This window comes from Capricornis sumatraensis, chromosome 17 (assembly GCF_032405125.1).
Source record: "Capricornis sumatraensis isolate serow.1 chromosome 17, serow.2, whole genome shotgun sequence".
Taxonomy (NCBI): Eukaryota; Metazoa; Chordata; class Mammalia; order Artiodactyla; family Bovidae; genus Capricornis; species Capricornis sumatraensis.
The window spans coordinates 76,764,913-76,777,488 of record NC_091085.1 but is presented as its reverse complement, the minus strand read 5'-3'; the positions used below and the strand labels follow the sequence as shown (position 1 = coordinate 76,777,488).

Here is a 12,576-nt window from a genome sequence, read left to right as displayed (position 1 = left end):
CCTCGCCAGTGTCAATTTTTCCCTAGGTTCTGCCCCAGACCAGGTCAATCTGTTAGTCTCAACAGGGACCTGAAAGAGCTCATTTGCTTCTCCTGGGCAAACACTTCTTCCCCCAGAGGGTCCTGGCTGTCCTGGTTTACTTGTGATTCCTTTATAGCATCCATTCAGCCAGACTAGTAAGTGTTAGGCTACCATTCTATCATCCTCCCCTCCTGGCGGCTGGGGAGGAGCAGACGGGGAATGCAACACACGCTACGAGGAAGGTTACACACGGGCTTCGTACAAAACAGAAACCGAGGATGAAACAGGGAAGTCTGGTGTTCTGAGCTAATACTACCTGGCTTTAGAGGGAAACACTCTTCCAAAAGTCATTCGCATCCACAAATGAAAGTACTTTCTGGCCACGCATCTGAAAGGAGGAGAGAAAGGACACACACATTTAAGAACTCCATCTGGTTTGTATCATCAATTTTCTTGAAAGGAGACGGAAACTTAATGGTCTCAGGGGGTGGGATGCTAGCGTGAGTCGAAGGTGAATCATAGATAATCCTGCATCACACAGAAAAAAAGGGGAATTTGCTGTATGGTGCAGGGAGCTCAGCCTGGGGCTCTGTGACAACCTAGAGGGGTGTGATGGGATAGGGTGGGAGGTGGTAGGGAAGTTCAAGAGGGAGGTGATATACGGACACCTGTGGCTGATTCATGTTGATATATGGCAGAAACCAACGCAATATTGTAAAGCCAATTATTCTGCAATAAATATAAATTTTTTAAAAATAGCACAAGATGGGACAGCTTTAAAAAGCTAAAATTGAGCAGATTATTTTTTAAAAGACACTATTAATATACTCTGTCCATAAAGACTTCAGAATTGAGGAACAGGAAGTATACGCTAGTGCTTTTGTTCACATTCTTCCTGCCTGAAACACCTGGCAGAGGCCTGGCAAGTGCCCACTTACCCAACAAGGTTCATCTTCAATGCTCACTCCTATGTGAAGCTTTCCTGGGCTCTCCCCAACCAAACAGAGCAAGGAGCTGGCTACTCTCAGCCCTGCTCCAGCCCCTAGAGTAACGTTATGATGCAGAATCCCAGGAAACCGCTCGCAGGGTGCCTGTCATTCCCTCTGCACGCTGAGCCTGAGAGCAGGGACCGTGGCTCACGGTATCCCCAGAATACTACCTGGAGCACACAGGAAGGTGAGCTTGTCTTGGCCGGTTAACCTCCAGGTTCAGCCTGGAACACTCTCCTTCCTCCTGCCCTTTACCTGCCTTAATCTTACTTACCCTTCAGGACTCAGCTAAAGCCCACCTCCTCCAGGAAGTCACCACTGGCAATGCTGGGCTGGTGCGGCTTTTCTCGCCCCATGAGCCTGTGGAGCACATCCGCCCTCCTCACAGCACTTTCCACACTTCACTGTTGTGGCTTGTCTGCCAAGCCTACTTGATTTTACACTTCCGTGAGCTCTTGCACTAGGAATGTCATATTCACCTTATACGCTCAGCATCTAACACAACACCTGGCCAGGCAGGCACCTGATAACTTTTTGCTGAATAAACAAAAGGATACCGTTCAAAGACCTAATCAAGAGTAGCAGAAAATGATCATTTTCTTGGACCACATTTAGACTTTTTCTGGAAGACTCTTTATAGCTTACATATTGTGGAGCACAAGTGGAGACCATGAATGAAAACACTCGATGATGGTTTCTACATTTGCAGATTCCTAAATATTCTGAACATTCTGTCATGGCGAACAAGCGTTGCGGTCTCCAATTAAATGAGATAAGAGAGTAAGAATCACCCCCTTCCCTTGTTTTAACCAAAAAGGGGGAACAATGGCCCAGACCCTGAGGCAGGGAACCCCTGGCAAGCTCACCTGACACGCAGTTCTCTTAGCCGGCCCCTTCGGGTCCGGGCCTGGGAGGGATGGTATTTCACTGGCTGACTGGCCCTAGATCCCTCACTCCAGCTCCCAGAGAATGCAGAGGATTTCTTTGTGGACAGTATCTTTGGAGAATAAGGCTTCTTTACTGCACTGTCCCTAAAAGACCTCAAATTTGAGGAGAAAAGGGGAGAACCAAATTATCTCTGCACGTGATGCAAATATCTTTCAACATACAAGTGAAATTAAAAAGATAAGCTCATCAAGACAGAAAGGTAATAACTCTACTTCAAGGACAATAAACTGCCCAATCTCTGACAAAAACACCACCCCCCAGGCTTCCCTGGTGCCTCAGTGGTAAAGAATCCGCCTGCCAACGCAGGAGACATGGGTTCAATCCCTGCTCCGGGAAGATCTCACATGCTGCACAGCAACTAAGTCTGTTGTGCTCTAAAGCCCAGGAGCCACAATTACTGAAGCCCAAGCGCCCTAGAGCCCGTGCTTCACGACAAGAGAGGCCACTGCAATGAGAAGGCTTCGCACCGCAATTACAGAATAGCCCTTGCTCACAGCAACCAGAGAAAAGCTCGTGTGCATCAACAAAGACCCAGTGCAGCCAAAAAATAAATAAAGATTATTAAAAGAAACAAAAAAAAGAAATACCCACCCCATCTGGAGGTGGGCACTGCTAGATCAGCTCTAAGCAGAAGCTACAGAGCTGCAGGGCACCTGGGAGACCTCAGTCCTAACACACACTTCTTTAAACGTGTCGTTTAAGGGGAATCATTTTCAAGTTAGAAACAGGTTTCTTCACGTAGAAACAACTAGGAATGATTTCCAGGTTGACTTTTACATCAATGTGAAACTACACACTTTGACGAAACACTAAATTTATGACTTTTAATCCCATTTTAGAAACATTAAGGGATCTTCTTATTGGTATGAACTCATGATTTTAAAAAACACGTCAGAGATCTGCCTGCAGGAAATACCTAGTGCCAACAACATCCCATCAGCAATGAGCAAACGTAGAGCTCAAATATTGTTTCTAAAATGCCACTGCCTACTCAGAGGAAGCGGCAGTGCTTGGAAATATGGCTGACTTTCAGGTCTGAGACAAGAAAAATACAAGACAGGCTGGACTATCTTACTGGATCAGAAAGTAAATAAATGTTCAAAGAATGACAGGAGAATGTCGAAAGGACACAGGAACCAGCTGAAAAGGGCTCCCACTGGTCAAATCTGGGACAATTTTGGCAGTAACAGACTAGAACCCACCGAATAAAACAAGAATCCACAAATCCATACTGAAGCAAGTAAATGAGTCAATAAATAGATGAAGAAAAATGGGAAGCCCTACCCTGCAGTAGAATACAACTAATAACCTTTTAGGAACCATCACAGGAATAACTGACTCAGCTAAGAATCATCAATGGATGTAAAAACAAGTGAGTGCTAGTCTGATGAGAAACAGGCTATTAATGTAGTTTCAACCCATCTCCCCACAAAACACTTATTCACTTCTTTATAGTGGAGAAACCTGACAGATATCATCTATAGCAAGTGATAAAAGTTACCATCAATGGTAATAGGACCAAATCTCCTGATATTGATGTACTGAGAACACAGCATCATTTCTGTGACATTCTTGCCAAAAATATATAACTTGAATTCATCATGAAGAAACACTGAACAAATTCAAATATATGTATAAAAGGTAAGCTGAACTCTTCAAAAATGTTAGGTCATGAAGATAAGGAACGACTGAGAAGTGTTTCCAAATTACAGGGGACTGAAAAGACAAAGTGAGGGACTTCCCTGGTGGTCCAGTGGCTAAGATTCTGTACTCCTAGGCGCAGGGGGCCCAGGTTCAAACCCTGGTCAGGGAGTTAGATTCCACATGCTGCCACTAAGACCCGGCACAGCCAAATAAATGAATAAATATTAAAAAGACAAAATGAAAAGGGAAGTTTTTCTTTTCAACATTTTGTTTTCTTTCTGCTATAAATATCATTTTGGGGACAACTGACTTCAGCTTACTCACAAATGGCCCAGAGGAGGGAGGAAACATATCGTTTGATTCTTATTCTTTGTGGTAAATTCTATAAAGCCACCATAAGCACTGAGCCAGTGAATACACTGAACCACTGGCCCTACAGGAGAACACATAGGTAGCTTCCTGCCAGTCTCTAAAAGCACTCTCATCGGGACTCCCCTGGCAGTCTAGCGGTCAAGGCTCCACGTTTCCACTGCAGGGGGCGTAGGTTTGATCCCTGGTAAGGGAACTAAGATCCTGTATGCCAAAAAATATCATCAACTAATCAATACGGAGCCTTGTTTTATGTGTGCCTGTGTTTAAAGACGCCATACTTAATACATACAGGACTCACAGTCGACAGCCCTATAACTCAGCTGACAGCGCTGGGTCTTCACTGCTGCGCACGGGCGCTCTCTAGTTGCAGCCGCAGTGGCTCCTCTTCAGCGCAGCGCGCAGGCTGCTCCTAGCAGGGGTTTCTCTTGATATGGAGCGCGGGCTCTAGAGCGTGGACTCAGTAGCTGGGGCGCGCGGGCTCAGTCACCCCGTGACACGTGGAATCTTCCCAGACTAGGACCGAATCCGTGGTCCCCGCACTGGCAGGCAGATTCTTAACCACTGGGCCACCAGGGAAGGCCTACACTTTCCTTTTTTTACTTTTGGCTTTGTCTCAAGGCCACATCTCAAAGACCCCGATCCTGGGAAACACTGAAGGCAGGAGGAGAAGGGGACGACAAGAGGATGAAACGGATGGATGGCGTCACTGATTCAATGGACATGAGTTTGAGCAAGCTCAAGGAGATGGTGAAAGACAGGGAAGCCGGGCGTGCCGCTGCCCATAGGGTCCTGAAGAGTCGGACACGACTGAGCAAATGAACAACAGCAAACAAGGCATGCGGGATCTTAGCTTCCCGACCAGGGATTGAACCCGCATCCCCAGCACTGAGAGTGTGGAGTCTTAACCTCTGAACCGCCAAAGAAGTCCCCTACATTTTCTTCATAAGGTACATCACAGTCCTCCTGCACCAAGGAACACTAGACAGAACTTCAGCGCTGTGATTAGGGGCCACTTCAAACAGCAAAACCGTCAACAGAAAGCACAATCTGTGAAAAGATGCCAGTACACAGACTGGGAAAAGGGTCCTCACCTACAGCATGAGCTGAAACAGGAAGGCAGAGCATGGCCATGTTTGAGCTCAGCCAGAAGCATGTGTATCGGTGACTAAAATGCTCTGCCCCTCTGCACGTGTCTACAAACAACATGAAAACACTCAGAGGAGACAGACAGACGAGAGAGATGGGGGGAGGAGAGAGACAGAAGCAGACGAATGTGGTAGAAATGTTAACAGGAAAATCTGAGACAAGAAAGATATATAGTTCTTTGTCCTAATCTTGCAATGTTTCTCTAAATTTGAAATTATTTCAAAATAAAACATTAACAAAAAATTTTAAAGCTAGGCTTTCATCCCACTCGTTTTACTATAAATACATACAGAGCCTATGAAACAGCAAACTGACGGAAAAAGTGCTAGGTCAGTGCCCTTTTGAAGTCCTGTTACACCATCAAACAGGTCATCAGACTGGGAGGCCCACGCCTGAAGTCATCCCTGACCACTGCTCTCTCCTCTCATCAGACTCTGGGCTCCCCCTCACCAGCTAGTGAGTCAAGCAGCAGATGAACTATTTGCAGCTCTGTAAGTTTAATGGTCATAAAGATACCGACTCTGGGGTAAGTGAAGTAGCCCCAGAAATCTAAGCTATTCTAACACCGAAAGGAAGAGATCACAAACGGAAGCCACAGGTTTGTCTCCGTACCTATATGCCTGTTTCCCATCACAAGGCCTCATGATGACAGGAACCACTTTTATCTGCTAATATATACTCAGCCCCTAACACACTGCCAGGCACTCACAGTAGGTAGACATATAAAATGTGTTCACTTATGGAACAAAGGAAAGGCAGAAGGAAAGAAATATGAAACAGGAGGCACTTCAAAAACAATACCAGAAACCCAACAATCATGAGGAACAGGGGAGGAGCCTGGTTTAATTCAGAACACAGGAATACAATCGCTTTTTTCAAAAAATGTCAACGGGGGGATGATGATTAGCCAAGAAACACCAAAAAATAGAAGTGAGGAGAAAGAACCTGAAAATGTTCATCCAAAAGGGACAAGGAGAAAAAACAAAAACTCTAATTCAAAAAGATACATGTAGCCCAATGTTCAAAGCAGCAATATTTACAACAGCCAAGACATGAAAGAAGCCTAAATGGCCACCGACAGAGGTATAGATAGACAAAGACGCGGCACGTGTATGCACAATGGAATATTAGTCAGAAACCGTGGAAGAATGCCATCTGCAGCCACAGGATGAACCTGGAGATTCTCACACTGAGTCGGACAAAGAAATGATCATACTCTGTCACTCACATGGGGAATCTAAAACGTGATATAAATGAACTTATTTACAAAACAGAAACGGATTCACAAATACAGAAAACCTGGTGTTACCAAAAGTGAAATGGATAAATTGCGAGTTTGGGAGTAACAGATACACACTACTGTAAAATAAACAAGGACCAAGTGTATAGCGCAGGGAACTGTATTCAATATCTTGTAACTACCTCCAATGGAAAACTATCTGAAGAAGAACATACACATACGTGTAACCTAATCACTTTGCTGCACACCCGAAACACACTCAACATTGTACATCAACTAGACTTTGACTTTTCTAAAGTTAAGAAAAATTTAAAAAACAAAACAGTGCCCAGGGGAAGGCACGCCCTGACCAATTCACTGAACTATTTACTTGGCAGGCGCACCCCGCAGAGTTCGCTCATTCTCTCAGTATCAAGGACCTACTATCATACGCTCAGCAACACGGCGCAGCCTGGGGCTTGTTGTTGTTGTGGTTGTTCAGTCACTCGGTCGTGTCCGACACTCTTCAACCCCATGGACTGCAGCACGCCAGGCTTCCCTGTCCTTCAACATCTCCTGGAGCTGCTCAAACTCATGTGCTTTGAGTCAGTGATGCCATCCGACCCTCTCATCCTCTGTGGCCCCCTTCTCCTCCTGCCTTCAGTCTTTCCCAGCATCACGGTCTTTTCTAATGAGTTAGGTCTTCACATCAAGTAGCCAAAGTATTGGAGCTTCAGAATCAGTCCTTCCAATGAATATTCAGGGTTGATTTCCTTTAGGAATGACTGGTTTGATCTCCTTGCAGTCCAAGGGACTCTCAAGAGTCTTCTCCAACATCACCAAAAGCAGCAATTCTTTGATGCTCAGACTTCTTTATGGGCCAACCCTCAAATCCATACATGACTACTGGGAAAACCAGAGCTTTGACTATACGGACCTTCGTCAGCAAAGTAATTTCTCAGGTTTTCAATATGCTACAAAGACAAATATGTATTCAGTGTGTTTCTCACGTCTTACAATGAGAAAGCAAGAGTATCGACAGCTTACAGCAAGCACAGGACACCGACACGCACCCAGTATTTATCCTCTACTTGGCTGCACACATGGCTGCCCAGAGTAAGACTACATTTCTGAGGCTCCCCTACTCCTACCTTCTAAAAAATTATGTTCTAAGAGGATGCATAGGGGCTCATCAGGTGGCAGGTCCCTACGATCTCCCTTAAGAGCTAGCCAATGCACACTCTGTCTTCATATCTCCCTTCTACATGCTGCCTGGAATGGCTGCACACTTGAACCGGGAGGATGAGGACCACCTCTCAGAGATGGCGGTGTGGACAGGGGCGAGGTCCTGGGTCCATAAGAACCTCACTGGACATAACCATCATAACCACCTGCCTCCAGACTTCCTGTGTGTGAAAGGAAAATCATTTCTATCTTGTTTAGCATCCGTTACTTTGGATTTCAGGCTTCCCAGGTGGCTCAGGGTAAAGAACCTGCCAATGCAGGGGACACAGGTTCAATCCCTGGGTCAGGAAGATCTCCTGGAGAAGGAAATGGCAACCTGATCCAGCATTCTTCCCTGGAGAATCCCATGGACAGAGAAACCTGGTGGGCAACAATCCATGGGGTCGCAAAGAGCTGGACACGACTCAGCAACTAAACAATAACAACAACTCGGGATTTCCTGAACCTGACCCAAACTCAGAGCTGGATACTGCAAACAGAGTATGAGGCACAGAGTGGTGAGAAATGAGGCTAGAAAACGGACGGTGGAGACGCCTTGAAGGCAAAGCAAAGGAGAATGGACTGGAGCCCAAAGGCAACAAGAATCACTGGAAAGTTCTAAGTAGGGAGGGCTGACACAGTCAGATCTGAATATTCTGCACTCATCCTGGAAGTGATGTATCAACTATGTTCCCACACTGTGATTTCAAACTTCCTAAGAAAACTTCGGAATATAATATGGCTTCCTGCAGCAGGTAGGCATATACTGCTGGTTTCCCTAGTTATTTCTCATTGTAAACAAATTAACTGGTACTTCGTGCACTGAAATGAATGGAAGTAATTGGCATGCTGACAGGTACATCAGTTTAGTAAGCACAAGCCCATCTCCAAAAGACTCAGGGATCATTCTCAAATTGACAGTGCGGGTGAATCAGAAGTTCTACAGCCTTGTGAGAATGTACACTCTGGGTTCTAAGAGGGTCAGGGAATCATAAGCCTTTACAACTGGTTTAAGGTGACTGTGGAATAGTAATGTACCAAGGAGAATAACAAAGGGAAATGCGAATCCTTTAGAAAGGAAGGCACCTTCACAAACCTGGAGACAGTCCTGTAGTGTACCGTGTCCAGCACACAAAGCTCCACTCTGCGTAAGGTAACAGAAACGAGAGACCCACAAAGGCTTCAGATGCTGAAGAGATGTATATCTGTGTATGCTATACGTGGATATTCACATACATACACACGCACTTTTTACTCACTCAGAGAAAGTTCACTGGACACTCATTGCTGGTGAGGCAGTAAGTATATAAAGATAAGAGTTTCTCGAGAGTTTATGGTGTGTCAAGAAGACAATGAGAACACCAATCACTAAACGCCATGAAAACGGAAAACTGAGTGTGTTATGGGAACATCCCCACTGGGTGCCTAATCCACACTGGGGTGGGGACGGGGGACGGGGTGGTAAGAGGCTTCCTAGAGATGATACTGGACCTGAGCCTGGAAGTATGAGTAGAAACTAGGGGGGAGCTGGGAACTGGAAAGAGCAGGTGTGAATACCTGGTACGAGCAGGGCAGAAGTTCAAGGAGAGTAAAGGAACTTCAAGGAGTCCTGCAGGACTCACACGGTGGATCTCAAGACTGCTTTACCGCAGAATACCTAGGGAATCCATCCTCCTATCGAAGCTTCCCATCCTAAAGCTGCAGAGTATTTGAGGAACCAGAGCTTCAATTTAAGGCCATGGTTACTTTGTTTTAGAAGCTAAAGTAAGGCAGGCCTGACAAGCACTCTACGGATCACTGGTAAACACTGTCAGGGCATGGATTCAGCTTTTGAGGATGGATCCCTCAAACGCTGTGGGATCAGCACGGGTAGGACCTCAGCAGCTGTGCTAGGAGCTCCATGACCGTGCTCCAAGAAAAACTTGATTAGAGCAGGGGGAGAAATTTGACTTACATTGGACCAACCAGATTCATTCTCCTAGAACTGAATTTTGAGCTGAGACACAGTCTGTACAGGAGATGGGGGCTGAAGCACAAAGATGGCACTGCTCAGGAGCAAGGGACCAAACGCTGCTGAATAGGTCTCTCCAGCTATGCTGGCTTCCACCTTGCCCAAGACCTAGTAGATTCTATTTAAAAAAAAAAAAAAAAGAAAGAAAGAAACTTCTGTATGGGGATTTCCCTGGTGGTTCAGTGGCTAAGACTCCATGCTACCAATGCAGGGGGCCTGAGTTCAATCCCTGGTCAGGGACTTGGATCCTACATGCTGTAACTAAGACTCAGCATAGCCAAATAAATAAACAAAACCTTCTGTATGTTTGCTCCTTGGAAGGAAAGCTATGATGAGCCCAGACAGCATATTAAAAAGCAAAGACATCACTTTGCCAACCAAGGTCTGTATAGTCAAAGCTATGGTTTCTCCAGCAGTCATGTACGGATGTGAGTACTGGACCATAAAGAAGGCTGAGTGCCAACGAATTGATGCTTTTGAATTGTGGTGCTAGAGAAGACTCTTAAGAATCCCTTGTACTGCAAGGAAATCAAACCAATCAATCTTAAAGGAAATCAACCCTGAATAGTCATTGGAAGAATTGATGCTGAAGTTCCAATAGTTTGGCCACCTCATGCGAAGAGCCAACTCACTGGTAAAGACTATGATGCTGGGAAAGACTGAAGCCAAAAGGCATCTTGCAGGGAGGGAGCCAAGGGGATAAACAGTCTGGCCTCACTTTCCTCTCTCTCTCCTCACTATCTTCTACCAGGACCTCACTGGTCAAATTCAATGGAAAGCCCTGGATACACAAGTGGAGGGTTTATACTGAAGATAGCCAGCACAAAGAGGTAATTCCCTAGCTCGTGTACTTCCAAAGTCTAAACATGAGCCTTAAGACTAGAACTGGCGGCTCAAATTACCAACTCTTCCTGCTCCTCTCAGTGTGCTGACCTGTGTACAGGGTCCCAGCCTTTGCAGCGTGCAGACTGCAGCAGCTGCCACTATAACCTCAGCACCAGGTGGGTCTCACTCTTCAAACCCTGTCCCAGCTTTAGAGGAAAACCTCTGATTGGCCCCATGCAGTCACATGCCCAGCCCTGAACCAATCCCTCTGTCTTAAGACGCAGGATACTCATGAAGGGCCAGGTGCAAGTCACCACTGTGAATCTGAGCTTTGTGAGTAAATTGTAGTCTCTTTCTTGTAAATTCCCTCCTTCTTCCTTGGCTAGCCAGAACTGAAGTCTCTTATTTGCAATCAAAAGAACCTTAGTGCAGGCTGAAAGCAGCCACGATCCAGAGGAGGAGGAGAAAGGAAGCCTCGATGTAACTTCTCAGGAATAGCATCCTTATTTCTGCTCAAAGCAAGAATTTTAAGGATGGCTATCTCCACACCCCAAAATGGATTCTGACTGTAACATAAAGTATAAAACGTGCATTATACTCTATGCCCTAGATGAGAAACCCAAAATATCAACAAAGAACTGTTACTCACTACTCCTGATTTTAGGAAAAAACTACATTTTAAGAATTTATTATTTTCACACAAAAAATATTTACAAGCTTTTAAATAAGCCATAATTTCAGTTATCTTTTTTGTCAAGTCTCATCACTCACCTGGAGTCAACCTTCCTCTCCATTCTCTGCTTAATGTTTTTTTGCTGAAAATTCAACCAGTGGCCTGATGCACTTTTCAGTAAGCAGATTTTTCATGAATCAAAAATTAGTGAGCTGTGCGTGGAATACAAGGAAAATTAGAAAATAAGACAAGCATTAATTCTCAGAAAAAATGATGGGATATACAAGAGACGAGTTGCAATAGTCTACTTGGTTCAGCATGCACCTTCCCAGATGGCCCAGTGGTAAAGAATCTGCCTGCCAACGCAGGAGACTTGGGTTGCATCCGTAGGTTGGGAAGATCCCCTGGAGAAGGAAATGGCAGCTCACTCCAGTATTCTGGCCTGGAAAATTCCACGGACAGAGGAGCCTGTCAAGCTACAGTCTACAGAGTTGCAAAGAGTCAGATACAACTGAGCAACTGAGGGTGTGCGCGGGCACATACATTTGGTTCAACAGTGAATATCTGTTATTTAACGTAAACACTATTAACAACAAATTACCACATAACCACGCTGATGGGATGAGGAAAGAAAAACTGAGCCAAGTACTTACTTCCCATGAATAATGGTTGACATAAGGTGTAAATTTAACAAATCAAAAAATATCATCTATAAGGTTATTTACTTCCAATTTATAAGTAACATCAGGATGAACAGAAGAATGGAAACTGGAACTGTAGCCTGGAGACTATTTTCTAATATAAGCTTTCAATATTAATTTTCTTTTGGCCCTGCCAGGCGGCACATGGGATCTTAGTTCCTGGGCCAGGGAAGATGGAACCTGCACCCCCGAAATTGGAAACTCAGAATTTAAACCACTGGACTGTCAGGAAAGTTCCAATACTAATTTTTTAATACACATGTTAATTTGAAAAATGCAAATCTAAGAGTAACTTAAAGAAGTTTCTACAGTATTCTGCAGCTTCTAACAATAACTGAAAAATGAGCGATCTTGCTAAAGAAAAGCAAGGAAATACCTAAATTTATATGCCAAGTTGCACAATAAATTTCAACTACTTCTTCCAGGAAGCCTTCCATGACACCTCCAAGCCTTATGCTTCTACGGCACTTAGGTGGGTACCATGCCACCTAGAAAGTCTAGTTTAGAGTCAAAATAGCATTCATGGAGCGGGTACTCTGTGTCAGGTACAGTATCAATACTGAGCACTTTTCATTAACTAGTTGCTTTAGCACAACCACCTCAATAGCTGGTAACCATCTTCATTTTGTAGATGAAGGGCCCACAACATCACCAAGCGGTACAGCTGGGGCTGGTACGCAGGGACCTAACCCCATTCGCTCAATAAATATTTACTATAATCCAGAGGTTAACAATAAACCTGAACTGCCTCCCATCAAATAAAAACAGCACCACGAGGCTTCCCTGGTGGTCCAGTGGTTAAG

The 12,576-nt window shown here is 44.9% G+C and overlaps 1 protein-coding gene across 1 annotated transcript in view; it reads right to left on the bottom strand.

Moving 5' to 3' along the window:
- The window catches only part of SFI1 (SFI1 centrin binding protein), a 77,672-nt gene extending 66,406 nt beyond the window's left edge, over positions 1 to 11,266 (bottom strand). Inside the window, 4 exon segments of the mRNA XM_068989428.1 lie at positions 338 to 409; positions 1,877 to 2,050; positions 11,171 to 11,239; positions 11,241 to 11,266. Coding sequence (XP_068845529.1) covers positions 338 to 409; positions 1,877 to 2,050; positions 11,171 to 11,239; positions 11,241 to 11,266 — 341 coding nt within the window.
- Between the last annotated feature and the right edge of the window lie 1,310 nt (positions 11,267 to 12,576).